This window comes from Suncus etruscus, chromosome 3, assembly GCF_024139225.1.
Source record: "Suncus etruscus isolate mSunEtr1 chromosome 3, mSunEtr1.pri.cur, whole genome shotgun sequence".
NCBI classification, from domain to species: Eukaryota; Metazoa; Chordata; class Mammalia; order Eulipotyphla; family Soricidae; genus Suncus; species Suncus etruscus.
The window spans coordinates 14,528,489-14,548,691 of record NC_064850.1 but is presented as its reverse complement, the minus strand read 5'-3'; the positions used below and the strand labels follow the sequence as shown (position 1 = coordinate 14,548,691).

Genomic DNA, 20,203 nt, shown 5'->3' with positions numbered 1-20,203 from the left:
TAGCGGAAGTTTCTGTAACATTCAGGGAACAACATCTCTTCCAGGATCAAAGTACAGTGGCAGAAAAGGCAGGACAAATTATAAAGGATCTTAAATTTCTTGTTAAGAAAATTGGAGGGGGGGGCGGAGAGATAGCATGGAGGTAAGGTGTTTGCCTTAAATGCAGGATAGTGGTTCAAATCCTGGCATCCCATATGGCCCCCTGAGCCTGCCAGGAGTGATTTCTGAGTGTAGAGCCAGAAGTAACCCCTGAGCGCTGCCGGATGAGACCCCCCACCAAAAAAAAAATTAGAGGGGCCAAAGCAATACTCCATAGGCCTATAGAGTACATACTTCGTATGCAGAATGCGGGGGTTTGTTTCTCACCACTTGGTCCCCCAGGTATTCCCCAGGAGTGAAAAAACTTCCCACCAGGGTCCAGACCTATGGTGTGTGACCTTCCCCTCCCACTACAAAAAAGAAAGAAAATTGGAACAACTAGGCAAAACATAGTAGAATCTTCTGATGTCTGAGATAACTTTCAGTAGTGTAGATGATAGACTTGAGAATAAAAATTATTGTTTGGTTTTGTGGATTTTTTTCCTTCACATTTTGTATGGTAGGTTAGATAGACAATAGTTATTGGAATTGTCTATAGCTACTTGCAGAGGCCACTTTATAAGATGGAAAAAGCAAGAGCCCAGAGAGAAAGCACAGTGGCGTTTACTTTGCAAGCAGCCGATCCAAGGACCAAAGGTGTTTGGTTCGAATCTCGGTGTCCCATATGGTCCCCCGTGCCTGCCAGGAGCTATTTCTGAGCAGACAGCCAGGAGTAACCCCTGAGCACTGCCGGGGTGTGGCCCAAAAACCAAAAAAAAAAAAAAAAAAAAATGGAAAAAGCAGATTAAACTGTCCAGTCGTCAGGGCAACAGAGGGCAGCATGTACCACATATCTTTTTATATCACCTCTACCCATCTGTTTCCTCAAACAATTCTTGATAACGAGGCTTTCTCTGAACCTGGGAAATCGCACCTTGGGATGCTGTTTCCTAAACTAGCACACAACTTGGGTACCAATTCCTGTGCCCATTCGATTGCCAAATTCTTTAAATCATTGACCACATCTTTTCATCTCTGCTTTCCTGGAGAGTTCTAAGGACTCACAGAGGTGTGCTGGAATGTTGCTTAAGGTGGAAAATAACACACAAGACGACCTTTAATGTTAGCATGTTAGCAATAAAGACTGTATTAGTTATGAAGACACTACATTGACTAGCCTTTAACCTAACGTTCCGTGGACTGAACTATCCTATTTAATATTTCTACAAATCTTGATTTTTTACTCAGGCAAGATGATTTACAAGGTTGCTTATAATAGTTTCAAGGCATGCAATGCCCCAGCACCAATCCTATCCCCAGGGCCAACTTGTCTCATACCCCCAAGCCTACTTTTTCTGAAAAAAGATTGATTTGTTTGGTTTGGTGGGGAGCCACATCCAGAGGTCCTGAGACCTTACCCCTAGTTCGGCCTACAGGATCCCTCCAGGCAAGGCTTGGCAATGGGGGACCCACTGGAAAGGGTGCACACAGGATCCAATCAAGGTAAGTAATCGCCCTATGCACTCTTACTTTCTGTGGCCCCTTAAAACCATTTTTTTTTTCCTTCCTTAAAGAATTTTTTTTATCCACTACCATGACAAAGCTAATGAGAGAATTAGAAAGCCTGTTTCGAATACACACAGGGGTGGGTGATCATTGGTGGTGGGAATGCTGCATTGGTGAAAGGGGGTATTCTGCTTATGACTGAAACCCAACTACAACCATGCTTATAATCATGGTGCTTAAATAAAGATGATATATATTAAAAATGTGTATATTATATATATCCAAAAGCCACGAAATGTTTAAGAAAACGATGGCCAAGACTCAAAACACAGGAGTATTCTTGTCTTCATACAAGCTGTCATAGAGCAGAGAGCAGAAAGGCCCTAGAGCCCAGTTGGACGCCAAAGGGCCGGAAACCAAAGCGCCGAGGCTCGGGTTTCCGGCCGGACGCGAGATCCCGTTGCACCGGATGGGTTGCTCTGGCCTTGGCGGAGGCTTATGCGAGGAGCACAGTTTCCCAGTCAGCCAGCGCTGCTCAGCGAAGCAGGTGAGTTCCGGACGTCCCGAAGGTCCCGGAGCGCGAGCAGCTGCGACGCTGGCTGCCGCGCTGGGCCGGTGTGGCGGCTGAGCATCCGACCGGTGGCGTGCAGAGCCATGCCGACGCCCTTCTGGACGCGCGCCTGGCGCCGGAACAAGACCCTTCGCTACGGAGTTCCTATGCTCGTGAGTCCGGGGATGGAGGGGCGGGGCCGACGGAAGGGGCGTAGCCGAAGCACGGGGCGTGGCTCGTGGAAGGGGCGTGGCTTGTGGAAGGACGGAGCTAACGGGAGGCGGAGCTTACCCAGGGGCGGGGCTTACACGGACCGGAGCTTGTTGAAGGGGCGGGGCTTATACTGGACGAGACCCACACAGGGGCGGGGCTTATGGAAGTGCGGCGCCACACGCGGGGCGGGGCTATTGGAAGGGGGCGTGGCTTACACGGCTTGCGCTTACACGGTCTCGGGTTTATGGACGGGGTGGTGCTTATAGGGGCGTGGCTAGTAAGGGTTGCGGTCACAAAGGGGGCGTGGTTTCGGCGGGCCCGGGATGGATTGTCTGAAATCTACCAATCGCCGCCGTGCTGGTTGGGTGGAGGCCGGAGTCAAACTCTTGCCTGACTCTTGCAAGAATTGTGCTGGCTGTAGGGGGAGCGTTTTGTCCTTCATTCTGTCTCTCTCCTGCTCGGGACGGGGTGGATCTTCCCCAACGGGATGTCCAGTTAGCCCCTCTTCTGTTTTCTGAAGGGAATTGCCCCCGAATTAGATGAGCTGGCCGGAGTTGACCTCAGCCTGGATGATTGACTAAGATTGCATTGCTCTTGCTTCCACTTCTTTTTGCATGATCCTGGCACACTACAACTGAATGTCGGTGGGGTTAGAGCTAGTTACTCGCCTTAACTGGGAATTTCTCATCGTCTCACCTTCCTAGTTTGTGGACTGGCCCCAGTTTTTCCAGGCTTGCAGCACTGAGGATTATTAATAGCCAGGATATGGCTATGGCAACAACCCAAGTGTTTAACTAAGGGACGAGTAAAGTTTGGGCGAGTGTGTCTGTGTCTGTCTACAAATATTACACAGTTCTAAGAAAAGAGGCAATCATGCAATTTTCTTGCAAATTGGGAGGAAGTGGAGAATCTGAAAAGCAAATTTAGGGAGGACAAATAATGAGATGATCTGATTCATCTGTAGTGTATAGTGAACTGAGACAAGGGAACGGACAGTATTGAAACTCTTGACTTTTGATTATAAAAGTAGGAGATTATCAGCATCACAGGATTCCCAAGACGTACTGGAAGAAGGGTTTGAGAAGGAAGAGGTGGTCTACAGTGTTTGATGGTTGGAGAAGGCATAGCAATTTTTATGTGGCAAAACCACTATTATAGGGGCCAAGAGGTCTCAGGTGCATTGGTGGTGTTAAGAAAGGATAGAATTAAATATCCAAGCCAGTGTCAACAACAGTGAAATCAAGAGACCCAAACTTTTGGTATGAAACCCAACTATGAAGAACTTTGTAAATCACAGTGGTTTCAATAAATAATTAAAAAAAATTCTTTAACCATGCTATGTAAATTACAATAAAAATTAAAAATAAGTACATATATGTGGATGCTATTACCTGGAAACTCTGCTATAAGCAGAAGAGATGTTTGAGAACTGAACCTTTTGGGATACTTCCAACATTTTGAGTTTGAGAAGGTGAGAAGTGCATAGAAGGAAACTTAGGAGTTAGGAAAACCAGGAGTGTTTTGTTTCCTCAAAGTTAGGAGACAAGGAATTCTTCCTTCAGACTGACATTGCAGGAATTAACCACTCAATTATAACAGAAACTTTCGCTATTTGAGGAACAGGCATGCAATGTTTTGAGCAACAATCCCTTTATCAGTGTGTACTGTACTCTACCACTTCCCAGTTTCCTCCCAACCCCACTAGTCTGCCTTTGTTGTTGTTGTTGTTTGCTTGTTTGTTTTAGGGCCACACCCAGTGATATTCAGGGGTTACTCTTGGCTATGCACTCAGAAATCACTCCTGGCTTGGGAGACCATATGGGACTTAGAACTGTGGTCCATCCTGGGTCAGCCGCGTGCAAGGCAACGCCCTACTGCTGTGCTATCCCTCTAGCCCCTAGTCTGCCTTTATGACAGACACTTTTGTTAAAAAAAAGTTATTTTTAAATTAACTTTAGGCTCTATGTCTTACAGTAGTTTTAATGATAGGGTTTATGCATAACAAGTTACCACCTTTCAGCACCCTGTCCTCCCAAGTGACTATTTCCCTCTACCATTGGCATAGTGTTATCTTCCCTGCCCCCAGATTTATTAATTTTGAAGTTTATAACCTCAAGGATATATTAATATTTCAATTTCCAAATTAAACAATTTTTATATAAGGTTTCGTATCTTTTTATACTTTCTTAATTAGCAATACTCTAATGTACTGATATAAGAAGAATGTTAGCCACAAACTTTTTTGTTTTTCCAAGACTTCTGTATCTTAAGAGTACGTGATTTGGGGGCCAGAAAGATAGTGCAGTGGGTAAGCACTTGCCTTATATGTAATCTACCTGAGTAGAGTCCCCGGCAATTCATATGGTCCCTAAAGCATTACATTACTAGGAGTCATTTCTGAGTTCAGAACCAAGAGTAACACCTGGGCATTTCTGGGTATGGCTGAACCACTCACTCCCCAAAAGAATAGGGGATTAAAGCCTGTGACTCCACCCTGGATTTAGGTGTATCTACCTGAGACCCGCCCATTCCTGGGAGGGGTCTTGGGAACCAGATATTACATGAACCTTACCTGCAAGACTCCTCCCATTCTGGGGAGTGGTCTTGGGAAGGTATATAAGGTCTTTGACCCAGGGGATTAGTGGCCTTTTTGGGTCTTTTGCCAGGATGGAGGTTGGAGGTAACATGGATGAAAGAAGTAAGATGCAGGGCTAGCTAAGAATGGCATGCGTAAATGGTTAGCAGCCACATCTGTTGGCCAGGTCAATAAAGATGTTATCTCTGGAAGCCTGCCTGTGAGTGAGTTCAATACTTGTCGCTTTCCTGGATCCAGAGATCCACCGGCTGAAGGGGATTGTAGAGCCACGTGGCCTGGGATGGCAGAGAAAGATCCCTCATGTGTCCACCACCATCCAAGCCCACCATAAGGGCTGTTTTTCTACAAAAGCCCATTTAATTATTGGAACAGACAGTAAAGCAGAACTTACAGTTTAGGGATCTTCTGAGAGTTACCACATGGAGAAGTGTGACATGTTTTTATGAGTCTTTATCATTTAGTAAGGAATTGAGGGCACTGGTTTATTTTGCAGCATGTTATGTGTGAAAGAATTCTAATTTGGAAGAAACAAGACCGAGATTTTTTTTTTTTTTTTTTTTTTTGGTTTTTGGTTTTTGGGCCACACCGGCGGTGCTCAGGGGTTACTCCTGGCTGTCTGCTCAGAAATAGCTCCTGGCAGACACGGGGGATCATATGGAACACCGGGATTCGAACCAACCACCTTTGGTCCTGGATCGGCTGCTTGCAAGGCAAATGCCGCTGTGCTATCTCTCCGGGCCAAGACCTAGATTTTATTCTTGAGTTTGCCCAGTGTAATTTGAATAGGTGGGTAGCAAATATCAGGAAATAATTTTGGAGAACTTTATGTCATTTATTACCACTGGCATTTATATAATCTATTGATTGCATTCTGCTTTCTGTTATTTAACTTTTTAAATTCTTTCTCTTTCTTCGCTGTATCCTCCCCTACCATCTTTATTGTTATTTTCATTGTTTCTTGTTTGATTTTGTGGGGGTGGTGTGGACATATCTGGTATTGCTAAGGGTTTACTCCTGGCTCTAAGCTTAGGGTTCATTCCTGGGAGTACTCAGGGAATCAGTGAGAATCCAACTTGAGTCTTCCATATGCAAGGCAAGTGCTCCACTCATTGTACTATCAATCTAACTCTAGATTTCATCGTTTGTTGTGTAGAAGACAGGGGCTTACATATACCTGACTGATGCTAACATATATTTCAGCTGTGGCACTCACAGGGTGGGAGGTGGGGTGCACATTGGGTCATCTTGCTTGCATTGTCATTTGCGGTGCTCCCCAGGTTTGCATAGTTCTTGCATGTGATATACCTCTACTTGTGTACTTGCAACGGCACTCCTCAGGGCTGTGTGCTTAGTTGTAGCAGACAAGTTACAGTTATGTTGTTTGCTGGGCTTGCAGCAGTTCTCGCAACTATGCTTGCAAAAATCTTTCTTTCTGGTTTTAGCCCTCACACATTTTTTAGTGGTTGTACTTGTTTTGATTGACATCCCTTTCTTTTTTGTGGTATGTAGGCACTCATAGCTGCACTGTGACTGGAAATTACTTGTAGCACTGGAGGTTGCAGACAGCAAAGCAGGAAGCCTCAAATTAGAGATCTGTCAGGATTGTGCTCAGCACAACTCTTTGGAGTTGAACTCATGACTGTAAATAAGAAAGACAGGCTCTCAAAGACACTGTACTATTCCTCCAGATCCTCCAGTATTGTTTGATTTTTTTTTTTATTTTTTTGTTTTTTGTTGTTGGGGCCACAACCAGTGGCATTCGGGAGTTACTCCTGCCTCTGCGCTTAGAAATCACCCCTGGCAGGCTCAGGGGACCATATGGGATGCCGAGATTAGAACCCGGGTCTGCCCTGGGTCAGCTGCGTGCTATCACTCCGGCCTGCTCCAGTATTGTTTTAATTATTTCCTTTCTTTGTTTCAGTTGCTGATTGTTGGCGGTTCTTTTGGTCTTCGTGAGTTTTCACAAATTCGTTATGATGCTGTGAAGATTAAAGTAAGACCAATGCTCAAAGTCTGGTGTGTGTGTGTGTGTGTGTGTGTGTGTGTGTGTGTGTGTGTGTGTGTGTGTGTGTGTGTGTATTCTGATGTACGAGACTGCTATCTTCAGTATAGTAGCTAGTCTAAGATTTTTTTTTCCTCCAAACTGATATCTGATCTTTGGTCTCTTTTTATTCTTTAAAATAACATTAAATCACTGAGAACCAAAAAACCTTGGAATATTATCGAACACAAGAAAGTAATCATAAAATGTAAAGAATTTAGTTTGCTTTCTTCCTATCCACTAAAGCAATTGTAATGCTGTTAGCTTTCTCCCACAAATAATTTCTACTGTAGTTGGTTTTTAGGATTTAGTTTGTTTCACTTTGGGCCACACCTCATTGTTCTCAGGGTTTACTTCTTGCTCTGTGCTTAGGGAGCACTTCTGGCAGGACCATATGTGGTGCTAGGAATTGAACCTGGGTTGGCACGTGCAAGACAAGCTCACTATATACTGTATTACCTCTCAAGTCCCATTACTAGGATTTAGAAGGGAGTTTTTTACTTCATGTTATTTCATCCCATGTGTAAGTTATCCACTTAACATATTAAGACAGGTGCTGCAGTTTGCTAATTAAGACACATCAGGTGTGAGCCACTGGTGGTACATGCAGTCATCAATGTGTTAATATGCCTAATAGCTTCATAATGATTGGTAAAATTATTTTTCATCAAAATAATGAAACGTACCTTTCATGGGAATTCTTTTTCCAGATATGCCTTTTTCTTTATGTTACAGATGAAGAACAGATTCAGAAAACTTAATAACTTGTCTAAGGTTATATAGATCTACTTAGACTTAGAGGTGGTAGTTCACTATCTCTGATTTTATAATTACTCTCAAATTCAAGCAAGTATTATATAAAAACTTTTTTGGGGGACACATCCAGTAATGCTCAGAGATTACTACTGAGTCTGCATTCAGGAATTAGTCTTGGCATGCTTGGGGAACTGAATGGGGTGTCAGGGATTGAACCCAGGTTGGCTGCATGGAGACAAATACTCTATCCTTTGTACACTCCAGCCCCCAGCTAACTTTTTAGTACTCTTTAGCACACATCTGATATTTGAGATTTTATCTACATATATCTTTTATTAGCAGACCTTCATAATGTTTGTGGGAAAGAAAAAAATAGTAAAGGCTTATTCAGTTTCCTCAGTTAGTTTGAGATGGGGGAGTTGTCAGACATCATAGAGTTTAGGGTCTTCCCAGTGTGGTACTCAGGGCCATCTGAGAGCAGTGCTAGGAATTAAACCCAAGATTCCTGTATATAAAGCAGGTACTCCAGCCCTTTGACCCATCTCTCTTGCTCTTTCTCAGTTAACTGTATTGTCTTAAAGACATTAGCTATCAAATATCTAGTAATATTTAACAAGAATATATAGTTTCTGGGCCAGAGATATAGCACAGTGGTAGGGCGTTTGTCTTGCAAGCAGCCGATCCTAGACTTGACTGTGGCTTGAATCCCGGCATCCCATATGGTCCCGTGAGCCTGCAAGGAGTGATTTCTGAGCACAGAGCCAGGTGTGACCCAAAAAAACAAAAAAACGAAACAAAAAAGAATATATAGTTTCTATGAGAGAATAGAGCAGTTGCTTTCTTTTTGGTTAGTTTTTTGTTTTTGTCTTTGAGCCATACCTGGCTGTGCTCAGGGAATACTCTTGGCTCAGTATTTAGGAATTACTCCTGGGAGTGCTCCGAGGACCAACTGGATGCTAAGGACCAAACTAGGGTCTGCTGCATGCAAGGCTTGTCTCTTGTACTATACAATCTTTCCAGCAATTTTATTAAGCATTCCCCCCCTTAGAACACTTTGGTTCTAAGTATAATCTGAAAGGCATTACCATATTTTCCGGCATATAAGACGACTGGGCGTATAAGACGACCCCCTAATTTTGCAGTTAAAACATAGGTTTAAGCCTATATTCACTGTATCAGACAGAACATTCCTGTGCTGCAACTGTATGTACGACAGTGAGCCAATCACAACAAGCAGAGGTTCAAAGGTTCTACTGTAATAGACTTCTGACTCTGGCCAATCTGAGCAGGCTTTTTACAATGTAGATTCGGGTCCAGAACATTGTCTAATTTGCATGCATAAAAGCCTGCTTGGATTGGCTGAGTTTGAGAGGTGGCCCGAGCAGCCTGGCAGTGATTGGTGCAGGATGAGTTGGAAAGTTTTGTGGCAATATTCAGACAGTTTTCGTTTAGCGGCATATTGAAACATTTTTCGGGATATACTCAGCGTCTAAGACGACCCCCGATTTTTGGTTGACTTTCTTTTGTTTCAAAAGTCGTCTTATACGCCAGAAAATTCTGAACAATGTAATCCTGAATGTGGAAATCAAATCAGTTTATATTTAATATAAATTTAAACTATGAGTTAAATATTCTGTTTATGGGCTCTTGTTAAATTATTTCTTTTTATTTGTTTATTTTGTTCTGTAATTGAAAATTATATTTTTATTCTACCACTATAGATGATACTATATAGCTTGATGTATTTCATAATTTTTTTGTTTTCCTTCTGTCTTGCTTTGAGGGATTACAGACTACGTATCCAATAAAGTACCCCTTTGGCATGTGGAATATCTTTGTGCAGAAGACAGTTAAGGCACTGGGGACTCAGGAAAAGTCTAGTTTAAGTTGCTTTGTTCATTAAAATTTTCTATATTGGGGGTCCGGAGAGATAGCATGGAGGAAAGGCATTTGCCTTTCATGCAGAAGGTCAGTGGTTCGAATCCCGGCATCCCATATGGTCCCCCGAGCCTGCCAGGAGCGATTTCTAAGCGTGGAGCCAGGAGTAACCCCTGAGCGCTGCCGGGTGTGACCCAAAAACCAAAAAAAAAAAAAAAAAAAATTTTTTTTTTCTATATTGGGACTAAGAAGAGAGGCTCAGCAAAGCACATGCTTGGCGTCTGGGTATAGCCTAAAAATTAAACAAAACAAAAGAATTTGTATATATTGGTCCTCCAGTCCCCACTAACTTTTTTTGTGTGTAGTATGTCACTTGTAACTCTGTACCTACAACATTGTCCTTTCATTTTATTTAGTTTTTTAGTGCGCTTTCATAGTAGTGTATAGTAGGATTTCTTTAAATATTTCTGTTAGAAAATTTGTTATTTAGTTATTTAATAGATAAGTTCAATGTCTTTACATGCATTTTTTTTATTCAAAACAGTCAGTAAGAAAAAATTCTGGACTAGAGTGTTAGCACAGAAGGTAAACTGCTTGCCTTACATGCAGCCAACCTGGGTTCAATCATTGGCACAATATTAGATTCCCCAAGCTCCTCTAGAAGTGATCCCAGAGTGCAGAGCCAGGAGTAAGTCCTGAGTACTGCAAGGTGTAGCCCAAAACCAAAAGAAAAAAAAGAAAAATATGGAAAACTCAATTCAACAGAACTCAGCAGACAAGAGAAAATATCTGTAGTAAAACTGAGGCTCAGGATAATTTTTTCACAGTGCCAACATTAAGATATAATTATATCTTATTTTTTAGTATTTGGGGTTGCTGATTCTTTTCTGTAATTAAGCTGTATTGTCACTTGAGATTTTCTTTTTTTTCCCCTTAATATTCTCAAGCAGTTTTTTTTCAACCTTACACCTGAAGGCCAGGGAAAATGGCAAATAGAATGTTATTAAATTAAGATTTTCAGTTAGTATGACTTCTGCTGCTGCTGTTATTAGAGGAAAAATTTTGGCAAAAATTTAGGAAATTACCAGCCCTCTGGACCATCGGGTTCTAAAGCATGGCTATAATTTGATTAAAAATGAACTTTTTACTTTTTTTAAATGGTGTTTAGTCTGAGTACTCTCTTCTGTTCTATATATTATTTAATTACTAATTAATTATTAGCCTTTCTCCATTCTCTTTATTCTACTTCTGAAAGCCCTTTTGTTAGAACTTTTGGATCTAGCTTACTTAAGATCTCTTTTACTTCATTCATCCCAAATACATCATAATCCAGAGAATCCTTGGAAGGTATTTCTGGTATTCTACTGTTGTCTTAAGATGTGTTCAGTTGCTCTACCACTATTTCATTTGATTTAATTTGCATATGTTATTCATTTCAGCAATCACATTCTTTCCTAAAGACTTTCTCACACACAGGAAACTTGACAATGGTGCCTACTTAGCACTAGGAAAGCCTGCCTACTTTTTCCAAAGATACTGCTTTTATTCTGGCTTATGAAGATAATCCTTTTTGTTTTAGAGTATAGCTTTATTAGTATTTTTTTTTGTTTTTGGGCCACACCCAGCGGTGCTCAGGGGTTACTCCTGGCTGTCTGCTCAGAAATAGCACCTGGCAGGCACGGGGGACCATATGGGACACCGGGATTCGAACCAACCACTTTAGGTCCTGGATTGGCTGCTTGCAAGGCAAACTCCGCTGTGCTATCTCTCCGGGCCCTTTATTAGTATTTTTATTTCATTTCTATGTAATATAACATAGGTTGGTGTTAATAGCATGGACTTCAAAGGCTAGCTTCAAAAAGCTAGACTTCAAAGGACTTCACAGCCCCAGTTTAAAGGTCCCTGCGGTTTCCATTTGGACCACTACTACCTTGCCCATAGAGCCAAAGAGGATGTGCCAGACATCTGGCTGGCTAGGGGGCGCACTTTCCCTCTTTCCTCCTCTACCCAAAGCTGTAGACTGGGTCAAAGGACTTTCATATGAAACCGAGACTGATACTATTCTTCAAAGGGTAGCTGAAGACAAGCTCTTAAAATGGATGGAAAACTTGTCCAAGGAGACTTCTGCTTTGACCATCTTCTGTTCCAGGGCTTTTTGTTGGGGGAATGAATCCAGTCATGCACAATAAAGCAATGAACCAGGCCCAAGGGCTTAACTGAACATGGGTGTCTCTGGGGTTTTGTTTGGGAAAGCTTTGTCTGGGACTTCACTTGTTTGGGAAGAACTTTAAATAAAGCACATAAAGAAATAAAGAAACAAAAGAGGATTCAAAGTCAGAATTGGCCTCTGACAAGTTATTTAAAATCCCTATGTCCCATTATACTTTCTGGTGATAATAATGCTTAGCTTTAGCTCATAGGTGTCTGTGATAAAAGAGACAGTGTATATAAAACATAACAATGCTCAGTAAATATTAGTTGGTTGTAGTAGTGGTGGTAATAGTATATTAATTATGTTTATGACTGGATGGTAAACATTTTGTAATGTGTTTATTAAAGACTGCTGTACTATCTGAACCATCCTTATTTTATTTTTAATGAAAATCAAAGGATCAGATAGATATGTTCTTCTCTGGCGAGTGTGAGAATTCTGAGCTTGATTTACATCACCATCAAAATAGAAATTATAATAATAATAATGAAAATAGAATTTACCATACTTAACTCAGATTCTTCTTTCTTCTCTCTAGCTTGATCCTGAATTAGAAAAGAAATTGAAAATGTCCAATATCTCCTTGGAATCAGAGTATGAGGTATGTTATTTATATAATCTCATATTAGTCAGTGACTTTCTGTTTGTCTGGTCTGTGAGGTAAATGTTAACTATTACCAGTGCAGATAAAATTTGTTTTGACCTTGAATTATGTATATATATGAAAGTTATATATAATTTTGAGGCAGTAGTCATTTGAAAATTAAAAATTATATTTTATAACTAGAAATTAATACATTTATATAGATCAAGCATTAAAAACAAATTAAAAATTCTAAAAAGGAAAAAATGGTGATTTTTTTTGTGGTTATAAGCCACAAAAGCTTATTTAAATGTGATACAAATTTTATATGCCTTCAAAGCAAAAATTGATGAATTCATACATAGAAATTAAAAAATTGAGCTTGAAAAATAATGTATATCAAGTCACTAGTTAAATGAATAGCCCTATCAGCATGGAAAAGTTAAACCTCTCACTTGGTCAGTAGGAAAATAGGCAAAATATGTTAATAATTTTAGAGAAAAGGAACTAAATATCCTCCTTAATATATAGAAAATTGTTCCATTTATAATTACAGTTGAATTATAATGAACATTTTCTGTCTGATGAACAAAAAGCATCAAAGAATTGATTAACTTGTTATATCATAGGACATGGTGAGAAATGATTCTCTCTTTGAATTTGTTCATTTTAGATCTTTGGATTTTTTTTTTTAATTAGAAGGTGAACACATTGGAGAAACTTATAAAGAGGGTTGATTCTCTTTTTTTTGTTTTTTGGGCCACACCCGGCAGTGCTCAGGGGTTACTCCTGGCTGTCTGCTCAGAAATAGCTCCTGGCAGGCACGGGGGACCATATGGGACACCGGAATTCGAACCAACCACCTTTGGTCCTGGATCGGCTGCTTGCAAGGCAAACACAGCTGTGCTATCTCTCCGGGCCCAGGGTTGATTCTCTTGATAGAAGCAATTCAGTTTTTGGTTGATCATTTTGAATTAAGTTACATTCTGTAAAAGAATCTGTGGGAAGACTTTACTGTTTTGTAAGACCCCTTAACTTGGGACTCATTATCCAAATTGTCTCCCCAGAAGATATTGTCCTAGCTTGGCTTTCAGTTTTTGTTTAGGGTGAGTGGAAATTAAGTCTTACTCTTTATTTTCTTATTCGGTGGTGGGAATTGAGCCCAAGATCTCACACATCCAAGTTCAGTAATATTAAGCCTCATTCCAAGACCCAGTAGGTCTTACTCCTTTTAAGTTTTTCATTGGGCCAGAGTGATAGCACAGTGGGTAAGACACTTGCCTTGCATGTGGCCTACCCGGTTTTGATCCCCGACATCCAGTTTGATTCCCTGAGCCCGCCAGGAGTAATTCCTGAGTTCAGAGCCAAGAGTAACCCATGAACATGGCCAGGTGTGGTCCAAAAACCAAAAAAGGGGAGGCACGTGGGCCTTAGAGATAGTATAATGGTTAAGGTGTTTGCCTTGTACACAGATGACCTAGACTTGATCTTCTGCATCCCAGTACAGAGCCAGGTAACCCCTGAACATCATTGGGTGTGGTCCAAAAGCCAAAATACAAAAATGAAATAGGGGCCATGCCTAGAGGTGCTTTGTTGGCTCTATGACCACTCAAGAGGATATATGACTTAGCTGTGAGGGCCTGGCATTTGAGCTATAGTGCTGTGGGTACTCGGGCTACACTGATGGTCAGGGCTACCCGGGCTGTATTTGTGGTACTCTGGGATCTTATAGATCTTATAGAGATTGTACATAATTCTGGTTCTTTGAGATATCCCCGTGACTATTTGAGACATATTCCTGCCTAAGATTTAGTCTTTTTGTTGTATTTTGATTTTATGCCATACCCAGTGGTGCTCATGTGCTACTCCTAGTATATTATTGTGGCCTCTCCTAGTGATTCTTGAGAGAACCATGTGATGCCAGGGATCAAACTGAACCTCCCTCAGATATACCACAATTCTTTGAGCTGTTTCTGGTAGCCTTAAAATTACTTGCAAATTCACTGGATCATATATGTTTTGTGACATTTGAGTGAGGTCATCATTTCTTCTGAAAACCTTTTTAGAACTGAATAATTTCATGGCTATATTTGAGAATAATTTACTCTCTTTTTGTACATAATATAAATTAGTAGGATTTTGTGGATAATAGCAATAAAATGTGAAATGTGAATTGTTTTATATGCTACCTCAAAAAAATTTTTTGTCAAAATTTGTAATTTACTATTTCTTCATATTGCATACTTTGCCAGGAGTGGTACTTTGCAGGTTTGTCAGGAGTAGATTTTTATTTTTATTCTTTTACAAACCATTGCATTTGAAAACTGAAAGAAGTATATAGATCATTTGGTCCAGCATTTTTGTTATTTCTTTTTTTTTGTTTTTGTTTTTGTTTTTTGGGCCACACCCGGCAGTGCTCAGGGGTTACTCCTGGCTGTCTGCTCAGAAATAGCTCCTGGCAGGCACGGGGGACCATATGGGACACCGGGATTCGAACCAACCACCTTTGGTCCTGGATCGGCTACTTGCAAGGCAAACACCTCTGTGCTATCTCTCCGGGCCCATTTTTGTTATTTCTTATGAGGGAATTAATGTCCAGTTGGTTTGTTTGTCCAAGGATATACAGCTTGTTAGTAAAAAGATGATGCTTAGTTTCCAAGTATCAAGGTAAATTATCTAATTTTATTTGTCTATAAATATAAGCTCTTTTTTCTTCTCTCAGCCTTTCTATCTTATTCAATTATTTGTCCAAGAACAATCAAAGCAGCCAGTTGGAAGTTACTATCAGAGGGCTGAGGAAACATGTTCATTATGCTGAATCAGCCTTCAGAATTATATTTTATTTTATTCAGTTTCCTATTTGTTTAATTAGTTTTATGGAGGAGGGAGGTTGCTTAGGGTGCTTTGAGCCACAACTGGCATTTCTCAGGGCTTCTTGGCTCTATACTTAGTGACTACTCCTGATGATGGGGTACAGGGATCAAAACTGGGGTGGTCACAAAGTAAGTGCCTTACCCCCTCTTACTATCTCTTTGGCCTCACTTCTTTTCTTTGTGCTTTCAAAAGTATGGTATGTAGATCGTCTCTTTAACAGTGTTTGTCTTTGGGAAAGAAAAATAGGTGTTTATAGCAAGTGAGTAAAATCCTAAAAATATGTCATTTCTTAATTTATCATAATTTATGTATAGTTGATTTAATGACATTATGATGAGGGGCCTCTTGAATTTTTTCCACTTATTTATTCTTGTATTCTCAGATACTATAGGGCTCCTACATTAACACACACTCAAACACACATGCTTTAATTTTTGTGGCTCTATAGAAAATAAAAGACTCCACTTTTGAAGACTGGAAGAATATTCGAGGACCCAGGCCTTGGGAAGAGAGTGACCTCCAGGGACAAAATTACAAAACTCTGAAGACTAAAACAGCTTGACCATGATGATTTTTTTTATTTTAATTTTTAAATTAAAATGCTAACTGGAATTCTCACTATATATTGCTATTTACTAGGAAGAAAAATTCAGATCAACAGAAGTCTGGTTATGAGTAAACAAATGGCAAAATGTCAGGTATAAGCTTTTATACTCCCCATGTTTTCTGTCTGTAAATAAACATGACAATCTTGACTCCCTACATTTTATTCTGCTCAATAAAAAAATGTGAATATTAAAGAGTGTCATTTCTTCTGCTCCCAATTCTTCAACTCTCTCATTTATTCCAGCTTGTGGGACACTTATTTACAATTTTTTTCTTTGGTTTTTGGGCCACACCCAGCTGTGCTCAAGAATCACTTATGGCTCTGCACTTAGCGGTCATTCCTGGCAGGCTTGGGGGACCATATGGGATTCTGGGAATTAAACCTGAGTCAGCCATATGAAAGGCAAATGCTCTACCTGCTGTGCTATCATTCCGGCCCTGTAGGATATATTTTAATACCTCATTATTATTCTTTATAAGAATAATTGGTCCAGATCCAGATTCTTTATGTTATCAAGCAATGATTTTAAGTGAGACAGTATGTAGGAAAATAATTTTGATTACAGTCTGATAAGTTGGGGCTATAGAGATAGCACAGCGGTAGGGTGTTTGTCTTGCATGCAGCGGATCCAGGACAGATGGTAGTTTGAATCCTGGCATCCCATATGGTCCACCCTTGTGCCTGCCAGGAGTGATTTCTGAGCACATAGCTAGGAGTAACCCCTGAGCACTGCGAGGTGTGACCCCAAAACAAAAACAACAACAACAACAACAACAACAACAACAACAATATATTAAGATAGTTGCTCTCATGTGCAGTACTAATTAGCTTCCCAAAATCACCAGGTGACTATATTGATGCCATAAAACGTGTTAATACTATTCTTAGTAGAGCCAGAGTTGTAGTACTACTCTCCGTTAAAGCAAAATCATGAAGTGGTACAAATGCAGATGTAATAGATATGTTCAGAATAATCCTCAGACCACTACAAGTTCAGGAAATATTGGTTCATAGAATGATTCATGTTTTAGCATGCAATTTGTGTAGGACCTCTTTGATTCTTTTTTTTAAAAAACTACTTTATTTAAACACCGTGGATACAAGGTCATTGATAATACAGTTGTGTTTTTTTTTCCACAAATACAAAGTTATTTATGATTGAGTTTCGATCATGCAATGTGCAACACTCTTCACCAGAGCACATTTGCCATCACCAATGTTCCAAGTTTCCCCTCTCACCCTTTCCCTAGTACCTATGGAACAGACTATTTTCCTCTCTCTCCCTCCCTTCTCCCCCCATCTTCCTTTTTTCCTTTTAGGCACCGTGGTTTGCAATATTGTTACTAAGTGGTATCATGCCTATCACATTTTTTCCTTTCAGCACCCAATTTTTGTCCAGAGAGATCATTTCCAACTATCATTTTCATAGTGTTCTCTTTCTCTGCCCTAACTCCATTCTCCTGCTATTTGTGGGAAACTTTGTACCATGGACTGGTCTTCTTGGCCCTTATCTCTATGGTCTGATATTATTACCTACTTTTTTTTCTTATATTCCCCAAATGAGTGAGATTATCTTATGTCTATCCTTCTCCCTTTAAAAAACCTGTATTTATTTATTTATTTATTGATTGATTGATTGGTTGTTGGGCCACACCCAGCAGTGCTCAGGGGCCACTCCTAACTGCGCTCAGAAATCACCCCTGGCAGGATGAGGGACCATCTGGGATGCCGGGAACTGAACCGAGTCCCTCCTGGGTCAACCACATGCAAGGCAAACACCCTACCACTGTGCTCTCTCCATCTCCTATCCCCCCTCTCCCTTTAACTCATTTTGTTCAGCATAACATTTATGTGACATTCTGTTGTGTAGATGCAGTTCTGTTTATCCATTCATATGTTCTCAGGCACTTGAGTTGTTTCCGGATTCTAGCTATTGTAAATAGTGCTGACATGAACATACGGATGCAGAGGGTTTTTCTATATTATTGTGTTTTTGCATATTTGTAGTCTTTACTATAAAAAAATCTGTTGTTTTTAGTAGTTTTTTGTAGTTGCTGCAGACCAGCCGAGTTGGGCAGCACTAAGAAGGGCTTCAGAGTTACTGGGTAAGATAGGAACTTAGGAGTTGGCAATGGGTAGGTACTCAGAGACCAGACCCACTCAACAGCAGTTGGAACTGAGCCCATCTATTCAAAATTTTCATCCATATTTAAGCAGAAAGTTATCAATATCAGGCAATTATGGTATGTTAAGCATTAATAGATTATAGCCACAGGGTTAAACATTGTGAATCAACTTTGGTACAAAACCACTACCTCTATATTCTGAACATTTCAATATTTTCCACAAATTCTTTGTTCTATGGTCATTAGTTTCACCACCCTAAACAAAAGTCATAGAAATCACTCTTTCCCATTAATCATATCTTCACTGGTATTCTATTAAGATTTACTATTAATCTACATAATCATCTGTTAAAACTTTACTAAGTGTTGCTACAGAAAGACCTAAAAGATGAAAACATTCTGTGGTTTTGGATCCATTGCTTAGTGGCTGGCAATTATGTGAATACATGGGACAGGTAGAGTAGGAGTCAGTGATTTTTAACTATAGGAGGCAAGGCAAGTAAATTTTCCGTGGAAAACATCGTGAAAAACTAAATGTTCTTGTACTATACATGTTACTAAGTGACACCACCAAATAATATTCTAAAGTCTTCCAATCTTGGGAAAGGCAGCTTAGGGTATGTAAGGTGTGTTCCAGCAAATCCTGTCTAACTGGAAGGGGTATAGTCACACACTTTTTCATTTGTTCAGCATTATTAAGTTTCACTATGCATTCATTTTATTTATTTATTTATTTATTTGGTTTTTGGGTCATACCCGGCTGCGCCCAGGGGTTACTCCTGGCTCTACAATCAGAAATCACTCCTGGCAGGCTCGGGGGATCATATGGGATGCCGGGATTCGAACCATCATCCTTTTGCATGCAAGGCAAACACCCTCCCTCCATGCTATCTCTCCGTCCCCCTGCATTAATTTTATTTTTAAAAAGCTCATTGTTGTTATCCTGCCAAGTGCTAACCTAGGGCACAACTGGCTTTTTCGTAGGAGTGTCTGCCAGGACTACACACCCTTTTTTAGAGGGGAGGCTAGTTCTACACCACAGCAGTCCTAATGGTAATCAGCCATTATGCTGTAGACCCGGTTTACAGCATGTAGTCTTTAGGATTTTCTAACATAGTAACATAATATGTCATCTGCAAACAATGAGAACTTGACTTCTTCCTTTCCTATTTGGATGCCCTTAATATATTTTTCTTGCCTGATTGCTATGGCAAATACTTCCAGTAGTATATCGAATAGAAATGGCAAGAGGGGGGTAACCTTGTCTTGTGCCAGGTCTTAGAGGAAAGGCTTTTAGTTGTTACCCATTGAGTATAATGCTTGCCATGGGCTGTGGTAAATGACTTTGACTAAATTGAGGAATGTTCCTTTAATTTTCATCATTAAAAAATATAGTTAAGGGGCCGGAGAGATAGCATGGAGGTAAGGTGTTTGCCTTTCATGCAGAAGGTCATCGGTTCGAATCCCGGCGTCCCATATGGTCCCCTGTGCCTGCCAGGAGCAATTTCTGAGCATGGAGCCAGGAGTAACCCCTGAGCACTGCCGGGTGTGACCCAAAAACCACAAAAAAAAAAAAAAATATATATATATATATATTTAAACACCATTATTACAAATATGATTGTAATTGGGCCTCAGTCATAAAAAGAACACCACCTTCACCAGTGCAACATTCTCACCACCAAGGCCCCTATCTCCTTCTTTCCCCACACCCTGCCTGTATTTGAAACAGACATTCTACTTCTCTCACTCATTAACATTGTCATGGTAGTTGTTAGTGTAGTTCTTTCTCTTACTGCACTCACTACTCTTTGTGCTAAGATTAATTTTCAATTTTTTGAGTTTTTATCATGAATGGATGTTGGATCTTGTCAAATGCTTGCTCTGCATCTTTTAATATGATCATATGTGTTTTTTTTTTTTTTTCGTTTTTAGGTCACGCCCGCAATGCTCAGGAGTTACCCCCAGTTCTACTCTCAGAACTCACTTCTGGCAGGCTTGGGGGACCATATGGAATGCCGGAATTTGAACCAACGTCCTTCTGCATGCAAAGTAAATGACCTACTTCCATGCTCTCTCTCCAGCCCCGATCATATGATTTTTATGGTTTTTTTTTGGTAGTTGTGTATTGATTTATTTGCATATATTAAGCCATTCTTGCATCTCTGGAATGAAGTTTATTT

At 40.4% G+C, this 20,203-nt stretch overlaps 1 protein-coding gene across 1 annotated transcript; it reads left to right on the top strand.

The window, feature by feature from the left end:
• The first annotated feature begins 2,108 nt into the window (after positions 1–2,108).
• On the top strand, positions 2,109–16,111 carry LOC126004113 (cytochrome c oxidase assembly protein COX16 homolog, mitochondrial). The gene is made up of 4 exons (XM_049770525.1): positions 2,109–2,307; positions 6,865–6,936; positions 12,369–12,431; positions 15,736–16,111. Exons 1-4 carry the CDS (start codon positions 2,239–2,241, stop codon positions 15,847–15,849), a joined length of 318 nt encoding a protein of 105 aa, XP_049626482.1. The 5' UTR covers positions 2,109–2,238; the 3' UTR covers positions 15,850–16,111.
• The last annotated feature ends 4,092 nt before the right edge of the window (positions 16,112–20,203 follow it).